Source organism: Dermacentor andersoni, chromosome 4 (assembly GCF_023375885.2).
Source record: "Dermacentor andersoni chromosome 4, qqDerAnde1_hic_scaffold, whole genome shotgun sequence".
In the NCBI taxonomy this organism is placed as follows: domain Eukaryota; kingdom Metazoa; phylum Arthropoda; class Arachnida; order Ixodida; family Ixodidae; genus Dermacentor; species Dermacentor andersoni.
The window spans coordinates 12,102,083-12,121,417 of record NC_092817.1 but is presented as its reverse complement, the minus strand read 5'-3'; the positions used below and the strand labels follow the sequence as shown (position 1 = coordinate 12,121,417).

Genomic DNA, 19,335 nt, shown 5'->3' with positions numbered 1-19,335 from the left:
GATAGGGACGTGCTGAGGAATAGAAGTTTGACTTAACACATGGGGATACCAAGAGAATGTTTGCCCATGCCAGGCTCTGAGGCCCATGTAGTTTGTGGGTGCAATCCTGCAAACTGAATTATGTCCAAGTGATTATGTTTTCCCATGCCGGTGCTGTGCTCCGAAACAGGGCGGGAAACTTTCCACAGATTTGTTTCATGAAGCACACTGATGAGTGGTTGGTTGATTTGCTTGAGCCACTGTCCACTTCAAAGAGCAAGAGTTAAGTTCCTCTTGCACCTAGCATAGCAATTTGATGGAGAGCCCAAGCTATCTATACCATCAAGTGGCACCAGCATTAGAACACTCATTCCATCTCCTATCAGAGCTACACGACACCAGCTCCCACTGGCATGCTTGTGTCACACAGGAAAACCGAACAATAAATGCCTTCAGCATTTATATAGTTGGCTTGAACACAACAGGGAATCCTTAAGATCTTCAAACTTTGGTTTGTTTTATTTTTCACAAACGTGCACATGTCTGTTACTCCATTTGGTTCACAGATGTCGTTGTTTTCAGTGGCGTGCTGTGACGTGAGCTGTCTGCCTAACTTTGGGATGGAAATGCATTTCCTACTTCAGTGTTTTCAGCAGCACTATTAGTGGTAAAATGTATTGGTGGCCAATGCATCAGTGTCTTCATTCATTTCTCGCAGGTGGGCAGTGGACCATGCCACACAGCTGTGACTTTTTCATATGTACATCACTAGTCACTAACACAGACGATGAGACTCACAGTAATTTTCTGCTTTTAGTTCAGAAAACGTTAAACAAATAAAAATGAAAGAAAGAAAACAAAAACCCACAAAACTGAAGTGAGGTGGCAAGAGTTTAGGTTTTATTTTGGTATTTTGAAGTGCCAAATGTTGTGTTGTTGGTACATCATTTTAGCGAATAAATTTGTTACATAATCTGTTGAAGTGCTCAAAAGAACCCCTTTCTGTTCACAGCTGCAGACACCCTCGAATGTGGAATTCACACCTTGAAAACAGGTGTTGGCAGAAAAAAGTACCCAAAGCTCTTAATTTGTGAGATGAGGCTGCTCAGTTCATTATGCCATGAGCCATTCCCCTATCGTGAGAAAATAGTGAAGCTGTGGCTTTTGCGGTGTGCTCAGAAAAGTGACATGTAGCCCATGTTTGGATAGTATCTGAAAACTTTTTCGTCTAAACTATTGCATCACAAATAAGGGTGTGTGGCTTTTATGTGAATGAGGTACCCAAGAATGGGTCGCAGTTTCTGTGGTGAAAAGTGTGCAATGATTGGTTTAGATATGGGAGGGATACATGAAATAAGAACACTTGTAGTATGGCAAGAGGATTCTGTTGAGAGAGAGAAAGAGAGTGAGAGAGAGTTTAATGGTGTAAAAAAATGGAATGGGGTCCTCCCTGCCAGGAGACCTTGGTCGTGTTTGGAGCCCCCAGTTCAGGACCCCATGAGCTGTAGATGCCCGGCATGCTCTCTTGACTAGGTTGAGCTGGTCCCGGGAGTCAACGCTGGACAGTAAAACTTTCCACTGTTATGGGTGTGGGTTGCTTTGTATTGATTTTGTTAGCTGGCATGCCCATGTAATGTGGTAAAGCTTGGCCAGTGTGTTGCAATTGAGAAACGTGTATGCATGTTGTTTGGGATACACGGCATGCAATGTGAGAATGTTTGTCTGTAATTGCCTCAGTGACACCGCCTCGTTGCACCATAGCAAACTGTGCTCTCATCCACTCCAGACTGGGACAGCAGGAGCCACTCTGCTCGGAGAAGCCTTGAAGGCTGGTCCCAGGCAGCAGTGCCTCCCGCTAGCTGTTACCGGGACAGGGGCCACACTGTGTCTGGCGCGAGCCCAGCCTCGGACAGTGGAGCCACTGCAACCACCGCCTATGTGGACCTCTACCGTTCTGGCATGAATCCCAGGTGGACCTATGGTTTGCTCTTGTGTCACCACTGAGCTTGCACTTCTAGGAGCATTTGAGAGGTTTCAAATCAAATAAAGGTTTCAACCTGATGTCTCGCACATCTCTCATAACATTTAGCTAATCTGCCATGTTAAAAAAAAAGAAGGCCACTACAACTTCAGCAGATTTGGACATGATGCTTTGTGTTGATGCTGCAATTATGGTAACTGGCCTACTCTGATGGTGAATAAAGATTAAAGGGGGTTATGACACCAAATTTTTGAGCTTTAATTATGTATTGCACGTTAAACTGTATGCATCTCATAGCAAGCTGGGAAAACTTGAGCATGTTCTGTGCTATCAAAAATTTGGATTCGAATTTTGGTATCACAGTTGAACCATACATCAGCCTAGCAACTGGCGATAAAATTAAATTGCACCAACAGCAATGGCTCTCTTCGAGTAGCAGAAACCTATCTCAAAGGCCATGTTCTTTTGTACTGCAAGCACCAGAAGTAATTGCAGAAACCAGGAATATGTCATGATCGCCATGCATAGTTTTGTTTTCAAATGCACATTTCAGTGGCCAGCCTGAGATAGTTTCTGCTGGCACATCATCTCATTTGCTGTGCTTTTGTCACGTGAGTAAAAGAACAGGTGGTGTCCAAATGTATGTCTCATAGGATGGTGCCCTATGGATCTTAAATGCAGTTGCTAATAGCTATGCTTTTGCTGGTTGAATGTGGTGGTAGCGACTTTGGGAGCCGTGAACACGTCATAGATGTCTGGTTTTGGACACCACCTATTGCAGGCACTAACCAATCGCAGTGCCCTTGCTGCGCTGTTGGGTGCTAGAGCCTGCTGTGCAAGAGGCCCGATGTTATTTCAGACAGTTTTGAAGCAGATGACACAGTGGTGGGCCCGCACTTCCTCATGTCAAACAATCTGTGACAAAATGGCAGTTGCTGTTAGTGCGAGTGGCTCGGAGGCAGTGGTTTCAAATACAATTTTATGGTTATGTGTGCCAAGAACCCAGGTTTTTTGGTGTATGACCATGTTCTCTCCACTTTCAGTCACAATGACAAACTGAGAATAGTTGGATGACCATGTCACGGCCCCTTCAAAGGCTGTATATGCCTCTGTGCCCTCCAATCAGGCCAGTGGTGGAGACCACAGGACCACCTTAATTTCCTTTGTTTTGCTTTGATTTCAACCTGCTGCACAGTTTGCAGAAGTAGCTACAATATTTATTAAAGGGAAAATCAGACATCCACCCATTCGTAGCAAATGCTACAAAGGAAACCCATACGGGTTCGTAGCATTTGCTACAAATGGGTGGATGTTTGACTTTTCCTTTAATAATTACTTCTCTCCACCTTGCGGGATTCCACAGAACTATTCCGTCAAACTCTTGCCACTGCTTTGAGTTGTTGACAAATTCAACTTTGCCCTGCTATCTGCTAGCCGCCTGGTTAGCTCAGATGGTAGAACGGCTGCCCAGGAAAGGCGGTGGTCCCGGGTTCGAGTCCCGGACCAGGACGAATTTTTCTTCAACTGTGAGGCTTTTCTTTCGAGGAACCTGTATGGGTTTCCTTTGTAGCATTTGCTACGAACGGGTGGATGTCTGATTTTCCCTTTAATAATTACTTCTCTCCACCATGCGAGTTTCCACAGAATTATTACGTCAAGCTATGATATTTATACAGAAGTAGCTGCAGTATTTGCAGAAGTAGCTCATTACCTAAGAGATAAGCCAAAGCTTCTAAATGAGCACAAAGGTTACCCATTTTGTTTCTCGTGTGAGGTAAACATCCTGGTAGGAACCATAATACATTGTAGAAATTTCCATATTGATTCTAGGGTATATTCAATGCACTTGAACCTCGTTATAACAAAATGGGATATAATGAAATAATGGATACACAGTCTAACCTACTTACGATGATACTGGCTTTAGCAATATATCGGATATAACAATGAGCAGACGACTCACCGTCAACTTTTGTATGTGTTCTATGGCAAGTTGAACTGCTTACTAATTCAATGCTCTTGTGCCGCATTATCAGTGATAACATTTAAATCTGGCCACTGAGTGTGTATGCCAAAAGGAAAAGGAAATGTAAGCCTCACGAGAGAGAAAAAAAAAAAGAGCTGCTGCACTCGCCTGCATGCCATACACCTTTGCCACACCCATCTTTGTGCCACACACCCTGCAATGCATGCCTTTGTCTCATCACCCCACAAATATAGCCGGCCTCACGTGCCTCTCTCTTGTTCCCCTTTCACCCCTCCAATGTCAGCGTAGTTGACTCGTGTATCAGAGGGTTGTACTGGGTGCCTAAGGCAAAAAGAAAAAAACAGAGAAATTCAGGAAAAGAAAAAAAAAAAGTGGAAGCCGCCACAGGTGCACCCGCCTACGTGCTGCAGACCTTTACCGCACACGCCTCGCATGGCATGCCTTTGTCACATCACCCTAAGCATCTAAAACATTGCGAGTCTCCTGTCACCCTTTCACCCCTTCGATACACAAGTCAACTACGCCGACCTCAAAGAGGTGAAAGGGAGACGGCAGAGAGGCACACGAGGCCAGCAATGTTACGAAGGCATGTCGTGCGAGATACGCTGCACAAAGGTGGCCGTGTGGCAAAGCTCTGTCGCACTCAGGTTAGTGCGGCAGCTCACATTTGTTTTTTATTATTGAGAATATTGCGGTCCTTTCGTTTTTCATTCTTTTTTTTCAGTGCACACATTTAGAAGGCAGATTTAACTGTTATAACCGATAATGCAGCCTAGGAGCATTGAATTAACTGGTTTATTTCGCCACAGAAAATATACAAAGGTTGATGGTGCACCGGCTGCTCCTTGTTATATCTGATATATTGTTAAAATGGGGATCTCTATAAGTCTGTTTGACTTTTGTTAAAACCAGTAATGCTATAAGTGGGTTCAACTGTAACAAAGTAAATGCTGTTCTCCTTAAAATCCCCATAGAGGTCTGTGTATCTATCACCTCATTTTAATGAAGTAAACTTGCCCTGGCAATGATTATAAAGAACTAGATTTGTCTACGGAATCAAAAAGTACCGACCATTGCTTGCTGAGCATAAAGCTGTTTACTGGATTGGGTACCCGTTCGGTGCGGCACATCGAATATGCTGTCGAGCAACACTGGTCTTTCTCGCCACCACACGTAGCTGCGCACAAGCTTAACTGGGCTCACCATCGTACCTCTTTTTCTCAGAGCAGCGCACGACTAGTGAACATGGAAGGAGGATACCACTTCCTCCATGCTGTCGCAGTTAGGTGCACCTTCTTGCAAAATCACCGTCTCGGGAGGGCAGGCCTATAGGTGCTACAGCGTGCATGACACACCCTTCCGCTATAGGCTGTGGGAGATATGGGGTTCTCCTCCCGTGCTCTTGGGACAAAGGAACGACAACACAATAGTGCAAACAATCACAAGGGCATTTATTGCACCTTTCATAGATCAATGCCTGCTAGCCGAGTTGCTATCCACAAAACATGCCGATGGGCGCGCGACAAATCTAGAAGTCCGACTCACCGAGCGACCGGATAGCGAGCGAATATGTTCGCCCCATGCTGGATCTCAACGCCTGGTCGCTCGCGTGTACGGTCACGCGAATCGTGGCGCGTTCGAAGGCGGCCACGCGAGACAGTCTCGCCGAAGCATCGGACGGCGCCCGCGAGGACGTCCGCGCCCGCCGACGATCTCGAACCAAAGAGCGAGAGCGCCTTGTCTTCCGGCGCCCAAGTAGCCCCGCCTGTCGGCGGCGTTAGCAGCGCAACACTCGCGCCATCTCTCGCACTGCGCCCCAACCACATCGACCGCCGCGGGCATCACGCAGGCCACGCGGCGAAGCCGCACTACAGGAGGCGCGCTATGCGGGAAAAACATCAGGGGAGGCGCGAGGGTCGCGCATCCCCACAAGGCATGGCCATAGAGCGCGACTCATTAGAGAAGTGCAATGGCAGTAGTGCTGCCGGCAGTCGGCATGCCAAAGACCAGTGCTTCCACTTCTCTATCTGTGCAGTGCACAGCGCAGCTAGGTGAGGCATCAGAGATTACACCGGTGCTATACTGGAGCTCGTGATCCAGCCAAGCCAAGCTAGCATGCTCACACGGCAAGGCTGCGAGGCCACTTGAGAGCTGTGGATTAGCTGCATAGTAGGCACGACGTATTGTGCGCCATGTGCTGCTGCTCAAACCTGGCGCTTTTCTCTTTGATCTCGTCACCGTTTCGTTGGTTTCACGACAATGTGGACTAGCCAAGTGAAAAGCGAAAGCAGAAGACCAGCACATTGAAACAGAAAAAAGCTGTCATAAAGGATGTCGCATCAGATGCTAAAAAAGAAAGTTACATGTTGCAATAACCACAGATTCTTTAGTTGTTGTTTTATTAAAATTTAGTCTGATACATGGCTGCGTATCCATTTTCTTCTTTGCATGCTTAAAGTTGTACGCACTATTGGGCATACACTGCAGTAAAGGTCAGTAATCAATATACGAAAGTCATTTCCACTCCACCTTCAACTTTGTTATAACGAGGTTCAAGTGTGTAAGCTGAAACAGTGTGACTGAAATGAGGACACAAAGAAAACACGCATCACAAGACAAGTGCTTTGGTGCTTGTCCTGTGGTGGGTGTTTTCTTTGTGTTTTCACTTCAGTCATGCTGTTTCAGCTTATATTGAACACGAATCAATCAGACCTGACCAGCATGTTATTATGGAAAATAATGTTTTGACCACAGAAGTAGAGTGCAATATTTACTTGCATCTTAGCCTGAATTGTGGATTACCAAATACTATATGTGGATTTTCGTTTTAAATAAATGAAATGTTTTCCCAAGATGGTCACTCATCGCTTAAACGTGGCTGGTTTTGTAGTAAGTACACAGACTTGCTGTGCTGTCAGCAGTTATTTGCTTTGACAGCGATGTATACCTTGAGAGCAAGTGTCCATCTGAAAAAAAAAAAGAGAAGAAAAGGGAGTGTATGTAGTCCTATTCAATTACATTCATTTAACTCTCGCCATGGTGGCTTAGTGGCTATGGCGTTTTGCTGCCTAGCACGAGATCGCGGGATCGAATCCGAGCAGCAGCGGTCACATTTCAATGGGGGCAAAATGTAAAAATTCCTGTGTACCATAGATCAAGTGCATGTTAAAGATCCATAGGTGGTCAAATTCAACCTGGAGTCCCCCACTACGGCGTGCCTCATAATTAGATCGTGGTTTTGCACGTAAAACTCCAGAATTTAATTTTAACATTCATTTAACAAAAGCACATGCATGCACGCATATTGTAGAAGAAACAGCATGTTACTCGTTGTAACAAACTTTATCCTCCTCGTGTGCGGCTATATCTTTGTGCAGGTAGTCTTCCACTCAGTGGCATTGTGAAACAATGGCACCAATTCATGTGGTGAAGCACTAAGGAGCAGTAAATGTCTGCTCAGTTGGCAATTTAATGCAATATGGTATGAGGCACACCGAGTAAAGTGTAGCTGTAGGGAATGTGTGTGGTGATCAAGGCTGGGAATGGACCTGGAAATGGATTAGGCCACAACGTTTCAGCAGACGATAATGTTGGTGTTATGGCCATATTGCGAGAGATGTGTAGACAGTGAAGACCGTCCTGTGCCCTACTGCTGTCTCCCAGGCAGTTAAGCTACTTTTGTCACCAATGTTGCTTAAAGTGATGAACTACAGCAGTGGAATAATCTTGGCCCGGAAGATTTTGCTGACATAGAGAGCTCGACATTTTTTGAATGAAATTAAAAATTTTATTTTTCTTGAGTTGCATTTTCTGTTGTCTTCATATGATTGTATGTGGATAATGACTGATAGTTGACTGTATTTTGTTGTATATTACCGGTTCCACTCTGTAACAGCTCATACGGACTTAAATAAATAAAATAAATAAATGTTGTGCAGAAAGGGAGATGAGAAGATGTATCGACTGTACATCTGCATGCACCAGGCGTCGCATCTTTGCGCTTAGCCATAACCACTGCCTAGAAATGGCTGCTACAACAGCATAAGCCTGAGTAATCATCATGGCAAAATGCCAGTGCTGTTTGCTAGAAAAGCAGACATTGTTTGTTTTATTGCTCACTCTTTGCCTAAAGCAAGCATCAGCACAAAAGCTGATACTTTTTTTGCCAATACTGGAAGTACTGATAAGCTGAATAGTATGGAGCACATGAAAGCAGGGAATTAAAAACTTCATCTACCTTTGTAACCTGCTGTTTGCCTGTGATTTTGACGCAACAGTCAGCTCTGTGTGATAGTCACCATTGGTAGTGCAGGTTTGTCTTCTTGCACCTGTTTCGGAACCTTGGCCAAACAGAGCGGGCCCTGCCACTTCCAGAATCAGATGTGGTAAGTAAAGTGAAGGTAGCATCTGCTACTAATGTCACCTCTGCACCTGAACATAAACTTGTCACTTGTTTACACTGGCATACTGCAAGCAGGCATGCCCACTACACGTGTTCCGTGTGGAACAGCGGAGTAAAAATGACCACGCAATTCTTCTTCTTCTTCTGCATCCGACAGAATGAGGCAAAGTTACCTAGTAATTGCCACTGCAAAACGCTCACACTGAGGTTCGACTACCTGACCGTTCTGAACTCCAAAAATGATGAAAATACACTGATGAAAATACACCGTTTACAGTGTATTTATACTGACGCCAAGCAACACAGCACACATTTGCTTGGCAAAGGGTGAGAGTTGCATGCACATCTCAGAAAAAAAGCCAGTGTCTCGCTCATACGGTTTCCACAGTGAAAGCATCATTTGGCAGTGCTTACCAGTGAGACTGGTTATGGATTTCAAAAATCCTTTCTTGCCTCAAGCAGAATATATACTCGAATTAAAGCTTGTAGATTACAATTCCTAAGGGGTTGGTTCAAATAATGAGCCTTCTGATGTGCTTTTATCTGGAGGGTTTTAATGACTTAATTTAGGTCTGAATCTCGTAAAAAAAATTGTATTTTTTTTGCCAAATTCGGAAGAAATTTTTATGAAATGTACTTTTTTTACCAAGTTATTTTTGGAATAAACAATAACAGGAAAAAGGGTAAAAAATGTGCCCAGAAAATTTGCCCAGTGCCCAGAATATTAACAATGTTCATGCAAAAATCAAAATGTGAAAATGACTTGCCCATGTTCACTTATGACGTCACATGAAATAATAATGCTAGTGGATTAGTCTGAAATAAGACTTGTCATACGTGCTTCACACTTGATTCTAAAAAAATTGCCTCCAACCAACTTTCGCTTCTTTGTAAAAATTTCAGAGCTCTTCATCACCATCATCAGCCTATGTCCACTACAGGACGAAGGCCTCTCCCTGCAATCTCCAATTACCTCTGTCGTGCACCAACCAATTCCAACTTGCGCCTGTAAATTTCTTAATTTCATCACCCTACCTAGTCTTTTGTCGTCCTCAACTGCGCTTCCCTTCTGTTGGCGTTTATTCTGTAACCCTAAATGTCCACCGGTTATCTAACCTATGCATTACAGGGCCTGCCCAGCTCCATTTATTTCTCTTAATGTCAATTAGAATATTGGCTATCCCCATCTAGAATATTGGCTATCCCCATCATCTCTCTGATCCACACCGCTCTCTTCCCGTTTCTTAATGTTACGCCTAACATTCTTCGTTCCATCACTCTTTGCGCAGTCCTTAACTTGTTCTCGAGCTTCTTTGTCAATCTTGAAGTTTCTTCCCCGTATATTAACACCGGTAGAGTGCATTGATTGTACACCTTTCTTTTCAATGATAGTGGTAAGCTTCCAGTCAGGATCTGACAGTGTCTGCCATATGCACCCCAAACCCATTTTTATTCTGTAAATTTCCTTCTCATGATCAGGGTCTCCTGTGAGTAATTGACCTAGGCAAATGTATTCCTTTGCAGACTCTAGAGGCTGACTGGCGATCCTGAACTCTTGTTCCATTGCCAGGCTGTTGATCATTATCTTTCTTTTCTGCATATTAATCTTCAACCCCACTCTTACGCTCTCTTAGGGTCCTCAATTATTTGTTGTAACTCATCCTCAGCGTTGCTGAACAGGACGATATCATCTGCAAACCGAAGGTTGCTGAGATATTTGCTGTTTATTCTTACTCCTAAGCCTTCCCACTTTAATAGCTTGAATACTTCTTCCAAGCATGCAGTGAATAGCATTGGAGAGATTGTGTCTCCTTGCCTAACCCCTTTCTTTATAGATATCTCTCTACTTTTCTTGTTTTCAAGGTAGCTGTGGAATCTTTGTAGATATTTTCCAAGATATTTATGTGAGCCTCCTGTACTCCTTGATCATGTAATGCATCTATGACTGCTGGTATTTCTACTGAATCAAATGCCTTTTCGTAATCTATGAAAAACCATGTAGAGAGGTTGATTGTACTCTGCAGATTTCTTGATTACCTGATTGATTACATGGATGTGATCCATTGTACAGTATCCCTTCCTGAAGCTGGCCTGTTCTCTTGGTTGACTGAAGTGTTGCCCTTATGATTTCTTATGTTGCCTGCATGATTTCTCCTTCATTATTGAATAAATTGACTGTTCTGTCTTCTCCTGCTGCTTTTCCCCATTTCATGTCTTGCAAGGCCCTTCTAATTTCATTGCTAGTTAAAGGACGAGCCTCTGTAACCTGTTCATTACTACATTGAATGGAGGTATCGTGGCTGCTCCGAGTACTGTACAAGTCGGTATAATAATTTTCCTGCTGCTTTTACTATATCTTCGAAATTGCTGATATTACCCTCCTTGTCTTTCAGTGCATACATCTTGGCTTGTCCTATGCAAAGTTTTCTTCTCACTGATTTCATGCTGCGTCCATTTTTTACCACGTCATCTTACATCATCCAAAATTGTTTTTTTCATGAAAAATGTTCTGAGAAAACCTCATTCATGTAATCTCCAATTGGCCTAACCTTTTTCAAGGGAATCGACGATGGTTGTTTTAGGGGTCTAGAACATTTTGTGTGGAGTGACCCAGCTAGACCTATAACATACTTTTCCATTATAATTTTTAATGGTCCAAGAGCCGCGTGATCATCTATTCCTTCTAGAGTGCCTGGTGTGCAAAACAAAACACATTTAGTTTTGAGCCTATTTAGAATGAGACTATTATACTGGCTCCGTATCTGTACGCTGACAGAACGCACTTGTCTTTCGCTTTATTGTATCTATGCCCCTCTTCTATCAATGAACATGAGCAATTGTTGGCATCTATAAGGTATCTGCAATTCTCCTTAGTTTTTATGTCATTAATATAAAAAAGAAAAACAATTACTTCATAGAGATATGTTAAACTGACAAATGATACATCGAAGATAGCGAAGCTGTATAAGCAAGTTCTTACAACCTTTGGAAGTACTAGGGGTCTGTTTGCTGGCTCACAGCCTCGCTCGAAAGCAGCAGCAATGCTGCATTCGAGTGAAGTCGTGACTGGCTGTCCTTAGTGACAGCCCCCCCCACACAAGCTGCACTGCAGCACCACACCATGGGCATTCACTGCCGCAGCTGTACAAACTCCTAGCTGACCTCTGCGTCAGGATCAATTCTTTGTTTCTCACTGTAAAGTAATCGGCCTTCGAACGCTACACTGGGGGACTCCAAAATAAATAAACTGTAGATGGGGTTTATACCTGCTTAATTTGGCGTATTGATGACATGCGCTCAGTTGAGATTTATTAAGATATACCGCTGTTCCAAGAAAACCATTATGCTCTAACTTCTGCAATAATATTGAGTGGTTGACAGGGTTAAATGCTATACTTTAATCTGTCATAAGAAGCCAACAAACACTGACACCAAGGACAACATAGGGGAAATTACGTGTGCTTAATAAATGAAATAATAAAGAAATCATAAATTTATGGAAATGAAAATAGATGAAAAAACAACTTGCTGCAGGTAGGGAATGATCCCGCAACCTTCGCGTTATGCTTGCGATGCTCTACCAATTGAGCTACTGCGGCGCCGTTTCCCCATCTACTTTCTTGGATATTTATGTGTCCTAGTAGAACCCTGGGAGTGTTAGCCAGCACCACCACTCACAGACTTTGGCGGTGGATGTGGAACATTCTTTCTGCCGCAGGCGTCATGAGAACATAATTTTTTTTGGTCAAGGCAGCTGGTCAATAAATCCACACATGCTAACTGAAGGCATCAATGTTGCCGGATTCGAGACCCTCATCACGACAACGTGATCTTTTGTGGTGAAGGCAAAGTAATTTCCCCTATGTTGTCCTTGGTGTCAGTGTTTGTTGGCTTCTTATTTATTTATTTATTTATTTCAAAGTACCTTACAGGCCCCAAGGGGAGCATTGAGTAAGGGGGGCGTCATTGATCAAATGATAAGAGAAAACAGATATATGAGCGCTAAAAAATATGAGAGCTAAAAATGTTGATAATGATCTCGTGTTTGCAAAATAGTGTAACAAATAAAAACGGTAAAGCAATACAAAGAGTTGTCGGGAAAGGAATGAAAAGTACAATTCACTGTAATATAAAAAGCGATGTAACACTCGCGCAAAATGTATATAGCGTGAGCACATAAAGCAAACAAAATTGAAACAACAATAACAACAACAAAAAGAAAGTCATGACCCATATGTGACACGCATTATATGACATGACATATGTACAGATGAATACATTTGTTATGATGAAGACTGTAGGTTCAGTAGTTGTCTGTATTTATCATTGCTCATTTGAGCGACAGTGCTGTTAGGAAGCGAATTCCATAACCGAATCGCCTGTGGTAGAGCCGAGAAGTTAAATGCGTTTGTGTTGTCATAAATGCGAGTTACGCTTAAATCATTATAAAGTCGTCGTGATGTGCAAGACGCGCGTTCCAGTGGCAAGTTTGATGGCTTCGTTTGGTGAACATATCTATGGAGCAAGGACAGGAGTGCTATGTCACGTCGGCTACTCAGTGCTTGAACGGAAATGTCGAGTTTTATTTGAGTAATGCTTGACTGGAAGCTGTAATTTCGGGAAATAAATCGACTAGCTCGGTTTTGGATGGCTTCTAACATGCGGATTAAGTATTCATGGTAGGGAGACCATATAGGGGACGTGAACTCAAGCTGAGGGCGTACAAATGATACATATGCTAATTTATGGATGTTAGATGGTTAATTATGCAAGTTGCGACATTTGACTTTTGACATTTGTGACGACATATGACTAATAAAAATTGGGCCCCTCGGTTAACCCCCCTTTTTTCTCATTTATTACTCTCATCTAGAAATATCCCTAATGTATTGTCAAAGGCAGATATTTTGTGACACACACACACACACACAAACACACGCACACACATGTGCACGCACGGACAGACACAGAGACAGACGGACAGACAGACAGACAGAAAGAGTTAAAACTCAATCTAACGAAACCCGACTTTACGAATTTCCCAATCTAACGAAGAAATTTCTATTCCCCAACAGGTACCCATAGGGTTCACTGCTTTCATCAACCCGAATTAATGAAACTATTAATGAAAACCCAATTTAACAAAGCTTTTCGTGAAATAAGTGAGCAGAAAAAGCAGTGATTTCTTTCTAATTTTCACAGAGACAGGATTTTCTTCGAGCGTGCACTCTAACTATATTGCCTCAAAACATCTAGGTGCCCTAGTCACAGCCGTAGCTTTATTTTGGCAATGCTGCACGCCGTGCCAATGCATAGAATAATGTACTCGGCAGTCGGTAGCGCTCTTACATACCAAATGGCGCCAGGGCGAGCGGTGGTTGCTTTAGTTATTTCATGGTCTATGCGGCAGATGGCGCTGATCATCTCCTCGCAACTTTCTTGCGCGGCCTGCTCGCAGAATCACTGCATTCGGTCTCCGCTTGTTTGCATATCAGCAGCCTGTCACAACTTCATGTGACCATTTGCCTGACCTGCATCGCTCGGACATGAAGCCTTCCAAGAAGAAAAGGAAAGTGCTCAAACGAAAGGGCCGCCATAATTCACGGTCAAAATTGGACGCAAGAAATGTGACGGTTAACAGCAAATACAATAATGCGGTAGCTTTTGGGTGTCGCTACGTTACAATTTGAGAATTTTAAGGACCGAAAAATCCCTTTCTCAATTTTACAAACTTCCCTATTTAACAAAATTATTCTAGCATGGTCATCACTTCATTGAATCGAGTTTCAACTGTGAGTGTGCGTGTGTGTGTATATATATATATATATATCCGGACCAGGACAAATTTTTCCTCAACTGTAATGCGTTCTTTCTGAGAAACCCGTATGTGTTTCCTTCGTTGTTTCATCCTTCTTCATGATCCTTTCTCATATATATATGGCAAATCAGTTCTGCAGAGTCCCGCAAGGTGGAGAAAGTATCATGAAGGGGAAAAAGTAGCATGAAACTACAAAGGAAACCTATACGGTTTTCTCAGAAAGAACGCTTTACAGTTGAGGATATATGTTTGTATCCTTTGCACACTGCAGCATCACAGTTTTCTAGGCTTGATAATTTCCAACTGAAGTTCAAGTGTACTGCAGCCATTATGAAGTTAGAAGGAACAATGGCGTTGAAACTGGTGAAGGCCGACATGTTGGAAGGTGCCCACGAGATGTTGTATTGCATGCAAGGCACCAGCACTGTCTTGACAAATCTTGTGGCAACGCGTGCAGGAGCGATCTGTGGGCGTGTTTGACCACATTCTGACCTACGAGACCCACAGGATGGGCCTCCTGTATGTCGGACCAGGCCAGTCAGGCCAGGAGCAGTGCATCCTGTCCAACACACATGGGTCTGTGCGCTACACTGCACTGCTACGAGGGCTTGGCTCGCTGGTGCGCCTGTCGGAGCTGGACCCTCGGCGCACTTATTTGGGTGGCCTGGCTTGCACGGGCGAGGACGGCACCCATTGCCTCTGCTGGCAGGATGACGTCACCCAGGGCAAGCAGCTCCATCACCTCCCTCTTTTCCTCCTCCTCGCCTGCCAGCTTCCTTTGCAACTGCTTGTGGATGCCCTGGTGCGTGAGCATGCATGCAGTCAGCGACCTCCTGGGCTCACAGTGTGTTGTCCTCCTGACCTATCGCAGTTGACCTGGGGCTGAAGCCGCATAGGTGCCAGAATGGATATCAGCATGGTATTGAGCAGCCATGAAATTTTCACCAATCACAATCTTGCCATGCCTCTGCCTGCCCTTGTCCATTAATACTATACTGTCCCATTGGCTACCTTGACCTGCTAGTTTACCAGAGTAGCACAATGTGTAACCAACCAAACTTTGCAGACAAAAGTTCATGGTAGGCACACTTCTCTATCTTGGGAGCTAATCATGCAGTTCACCTAACAACCACATGCACTCGCTTTCCTGCTATTAAAATGGCATTGAATGTCGTTAAGTGCATCAAGTTCCACCATCCCCTGCCAGTACTTATAGGCAGTGCTGGCTCACAAGTAAAATATATCATGTCTACTGTAAACACAATAGGTCCGATTCTCTGCCAGAATAGGGATACTTGCCCAGTTTTCACAGAACCACACATTTGGTTATTATAAGTGCAGAGCGTGAAAGGAGGGATTTTGGGTCCTGGTTGGGCAGGCTTTACACCAAACGTAATGTTCATTAGGCTTGTGCTACTCTAGGTTAACTTCTGGCAATATGGAATCTGCATAAGCAAGAGCAGCAAAACTGGCAACAAAGGCTTTCACAAACATGCGTTACAGTCCCTATGGGGCCTTCATTTAGCGCTGCTGTTAAATTGGTTGTATTGTCAAAAACTGATTCAGGCATAACAGGATAGCACCCAGGCAAGCTTAAGAGCATTGTTTTGTCTTTTCATTGTGTACTTCTGAGGCATGGTTTGAGCAGCGCACAGCGTCAGGTTGGTTCACTCGTCACATCAACGTAGCATGTTTGTTTGCTTCTCTACTCACTGCTTGTCACCTACTGTTCATCACCACCATAGAAATACCACTGCTTTGTGCAACACTTGCATGGGGAATAGCACCTTATTCTGTACATTGCTTCCAAACTATGTAAATGTACATGATTTTGACAAAAGCTGATGGTCCTACAGTTCTCATCACAAAATTCTTGTATTTTCTAACATAGCAGGTTTTTATAAGATGTTGTAAATTTTTAATGCTTGCAAGTTTAAGCTGACTTAAGCATTCCTGAGTCTCTTTGTATTGCACTGGTAAACTGCCTTGAAGTTTTTATTGCACACAGAATGTGTTAGTTTTTGTGTGTTACTGCACAGTGAAATATTCTGTTTTACAAACACACGAGCTTGATCAATGGGACCATTTATTTCCTAAAGAGATTCTGCTTTATAAGCTGACAGCAATGTCACATTTACACAGTTTGTTTTTTCTTTACAAAGCTGTGCCTGCCTATTATCTTCAGCTAAATGTACACTTCAGAGCTCACAGGTGCAATTGTAGTAGTGCTAAGTTCAGGCACTGCATGAGAAAGTTGTAAATCGTCCTGCTACACATGTGAAATATAGCTCCCATATTGAGGCAGTCCCCATGCAATGCCAATTGCATGGGGACTGCCTCAATATTTTGTTGGGACTGCCTCAATTTTGTTGGGAAGCAATCCCCATGCAATTGGCATTGCATGGGGATTGCTTCCCAACAAAATGACAACTGTGTTGTATGTATACACACATTCCAGTGCAGGCTGTTCTGCAGAATTTGAGTGACACCCACTTCTATAGCCAGATTAGCAATGCACATGCTTCTTTAATGTCCTGGGGAACAAATGGGTGTTCATCCACTTCTTGTGAGCTGCTCTCTATGAAGGCACTTCTCAAGCTTTTGCTTCGATGTCACCCTTCTGCTTCTTTCAGGCCTCTTGCTTACAAGCCACTTTGCGACCCGTGGCATCTTCCTTCTGCTTCTCATGAGCTTCACGCTTCTGAACTGCTTTGTGAGCGTCTATCCTTTTCGCTTACCTGTAAGCTAGTATGAACGTTTTAAGTGCAGATGCGTTAGTGTATGGCCTTTGCTCTGTGCCTATTCACATGGGCAGCAGTGAGGCACATTACATACAAGGCTGGTGCCTCAAACTGAAACTGGGCATGGCTCAGTAGAAAGATGTTAAGACTGTTTGCAATGCATTTGCAATTGCATTTCACCTGCAGTTCACCTGCATTTGTTATCGTGAGCTTACTTCCAAAATGTATGCTTGCAACTGCAACAGAAGCCAGCTAAAGAGCACTTGCATGTTGCACTCCAATTTAATTACATGTAACCATTGTTCTGATCACTTTTTCCTGTTCATGTTTCAATTTATGCCCATGGTACATAAGACTTTTGCAAAGCTTGTAAAAGAAAAAGTAGGCATTTTATGTAAACTGTATGTTAACATGGTGAGCATGTCCACTTAGGTGCTGTATCTATTGCTGCTTGCTGAGTAGGAATATCTGTTCACATAGTGGAGTTAGATTTGTAAATGTAATGCCTCAGTTTCAAGGAAATTAATTTATGTTCATTAATCTCTGAAAAAAAGAAAAGTTAGCCTGGGCAAAAGATATTCCCTGAATTGTTTATGTTGCACTTGGTTTATGAATGATAAAATATTCAATATTTGGTTTGATATTCTCAAATATTTGTACTTCATTTGATCAGAAAATTTTGCTATTCGAACACCTCTAATATATTGAAATACGGAAGGTAGTTTACAAAATCTTGTGTTAATAGTAAAGGCAGTATCAAAGGCTGCTGTTACTTATTCAAAGCACAGACCACAGGTGTTAAAAGACGGAAACAATAGACTGGACTAGCTGCTGCTTTGGTCTGCACCAATCACATTGTGATGCAAGTGCTTGAGCTACTGTACATTGCATAAATATGTAGGTGTTCTAGGTACTATACACAACTAGTATTCCAACTTGACTTCAAATTACGTACAGAGTTGGTATTTTGTGGTGCATGCAGTCTAACACTATGTTTACGTGTGTTCAGAATAGATCAAGCTCTGCATTGTCTGCAGTGACATAAAACACAATGGTTGGCAGCATCTGTCATTGTTAGAGCCTGAGAGAACCAGTACATCAGCCAGAAAATTAAAGTGTACTCCTAATATTCATTACTGCAAAGCACCCTTACATGCAGTGACGCTTAACTCTTTCCCTACTGCACCCAATGCCACTTTTGAGACCTTCTGCGCCGCTCACGGACACACTGCGCTGTTGGACGTGAAGGAGGAGAAATATATTTTTGTTTTCTAAGCAGTTTAATTTTTTTCCCACCAGGCGGTAATTTTTGAATGTGCTTCGAAGTTTCGTGATCGTCAAAGTGGAAAGCAAAAATGGCTGCCTACAGGAGCAGCGCGCGCACTTCGCAAGATGACAGATTTCATGATTCTGCTGCGTCTGTGGCCGGTTTTATCGATGGATCGAGCAGCTGCAAGTCTGAGGATGCTGCCTTTGCGTCAGACCTTGACTCTGAGAGCTACGATGACACAAACCAGCCCGGAACATCGGCGGCCACAGCCCGGCGCTACCAACTGTAGTGCATGCAGTCAGATTTTTGTAGTGGAATACCTGATCAGTGAAAAATTTTGATTTTTTTATATAGTGCCTATTAGACGGCAATAAATTTTGTATATCTCAAAAAAATTTTTTTACATAATTTTCTTAGTAGATACAAGCGTGTCTTTGCAAACATTGTTCAATTTTGTACCACAATCTTGATTCTGGCAATTTATATCTTTTTTTATGACATACATCTTTTTATGCATTAAAAGTGCATTCATCTGCTTTTTGTTTATGTATTACATAAAATATTGAGTGCAGTAGTTCCTTCAGAAGAAAAGAAAATCTGGTGTAACCTACAAAAAATGCCTATTTTTTCCACGGTATGGAAAGAGTTAAGGAAAGAGGCCATACTAACTACCTGCTGTGGGACTGAGACCTGCCGTGGTGGCTTAATGGCTATAGCACTGCACTGCACTCTTAAACAAATGTACACCCTTCGGGGTGTATATTTGCCACACAACAACGATCGTCATCTGTCTTGCTTGCGTTTTCTTTCTTGAAAACGCTGTGCTCGCTACTTTCCTGTTGAGAATGCTCTGTCATGCTGATAACATGCCTGCCATTCGTGACTTGGAAGTAACAGGCTTGTGGCCTTAAAGAAAGGAAATGCGGGCAAGACAGATGACGATTATTGCTGCGCGGCAAGATACGAGCCAAAAGGTGTAATTTTGCTTAACAGTGTACTGAGCATGAGGTTGCGGGATCAAATGCCAGCTGCAGTGGCCATATTTCGATGGGGGTGAAATGCAAGAACGCTTGTGTACTGTGCGTTGGATGCATGTTAAAGAACACCAGGTGGTCAAAAGTAATCCAGAGGCCACCACTACGTGCGAGCCTCATAAT

The 19,335-nt window shown here is 43.2% G+C and overlaps 1 protein-coding gene across 6 annotated transcripts in view; it reads left to right on the top strand.

The window, feature by feature from the left end:
* The window catches only part of gig (TSC complex subunit tuberin), a 134,246-nt gene that overhangs the window by 103,760 nt on the left and 11,151 nt on the right, over positions 1-19,335 (top strand). For 4 of the 6 annotated variants that reach the window (XM_055073382.2, XM_055073384.2, XM_055073383.2 and 1 more), the window contains 3 exons: positions 1,766-1,949; positions 8,260-8,332; positions 14,625-14,892. In XM_055073382.2, the coding sequence (XP_054929357.2) occupies positions 1,766-1,949; positions 8,260-8,332; positions 14,625-14,892 (525 nt within the window). Of the gene's footprint in view, positions 1-1,765; positions 1,950-8,259; positions 8,333-14,624; positions 14,970-16,800; positions 16,881-19,335 lie in introns of all 6 variants that reach the window. The other 2 variants (XM_072287741.1, XM_055073386.2) reach the window with 2 other exon arrangements.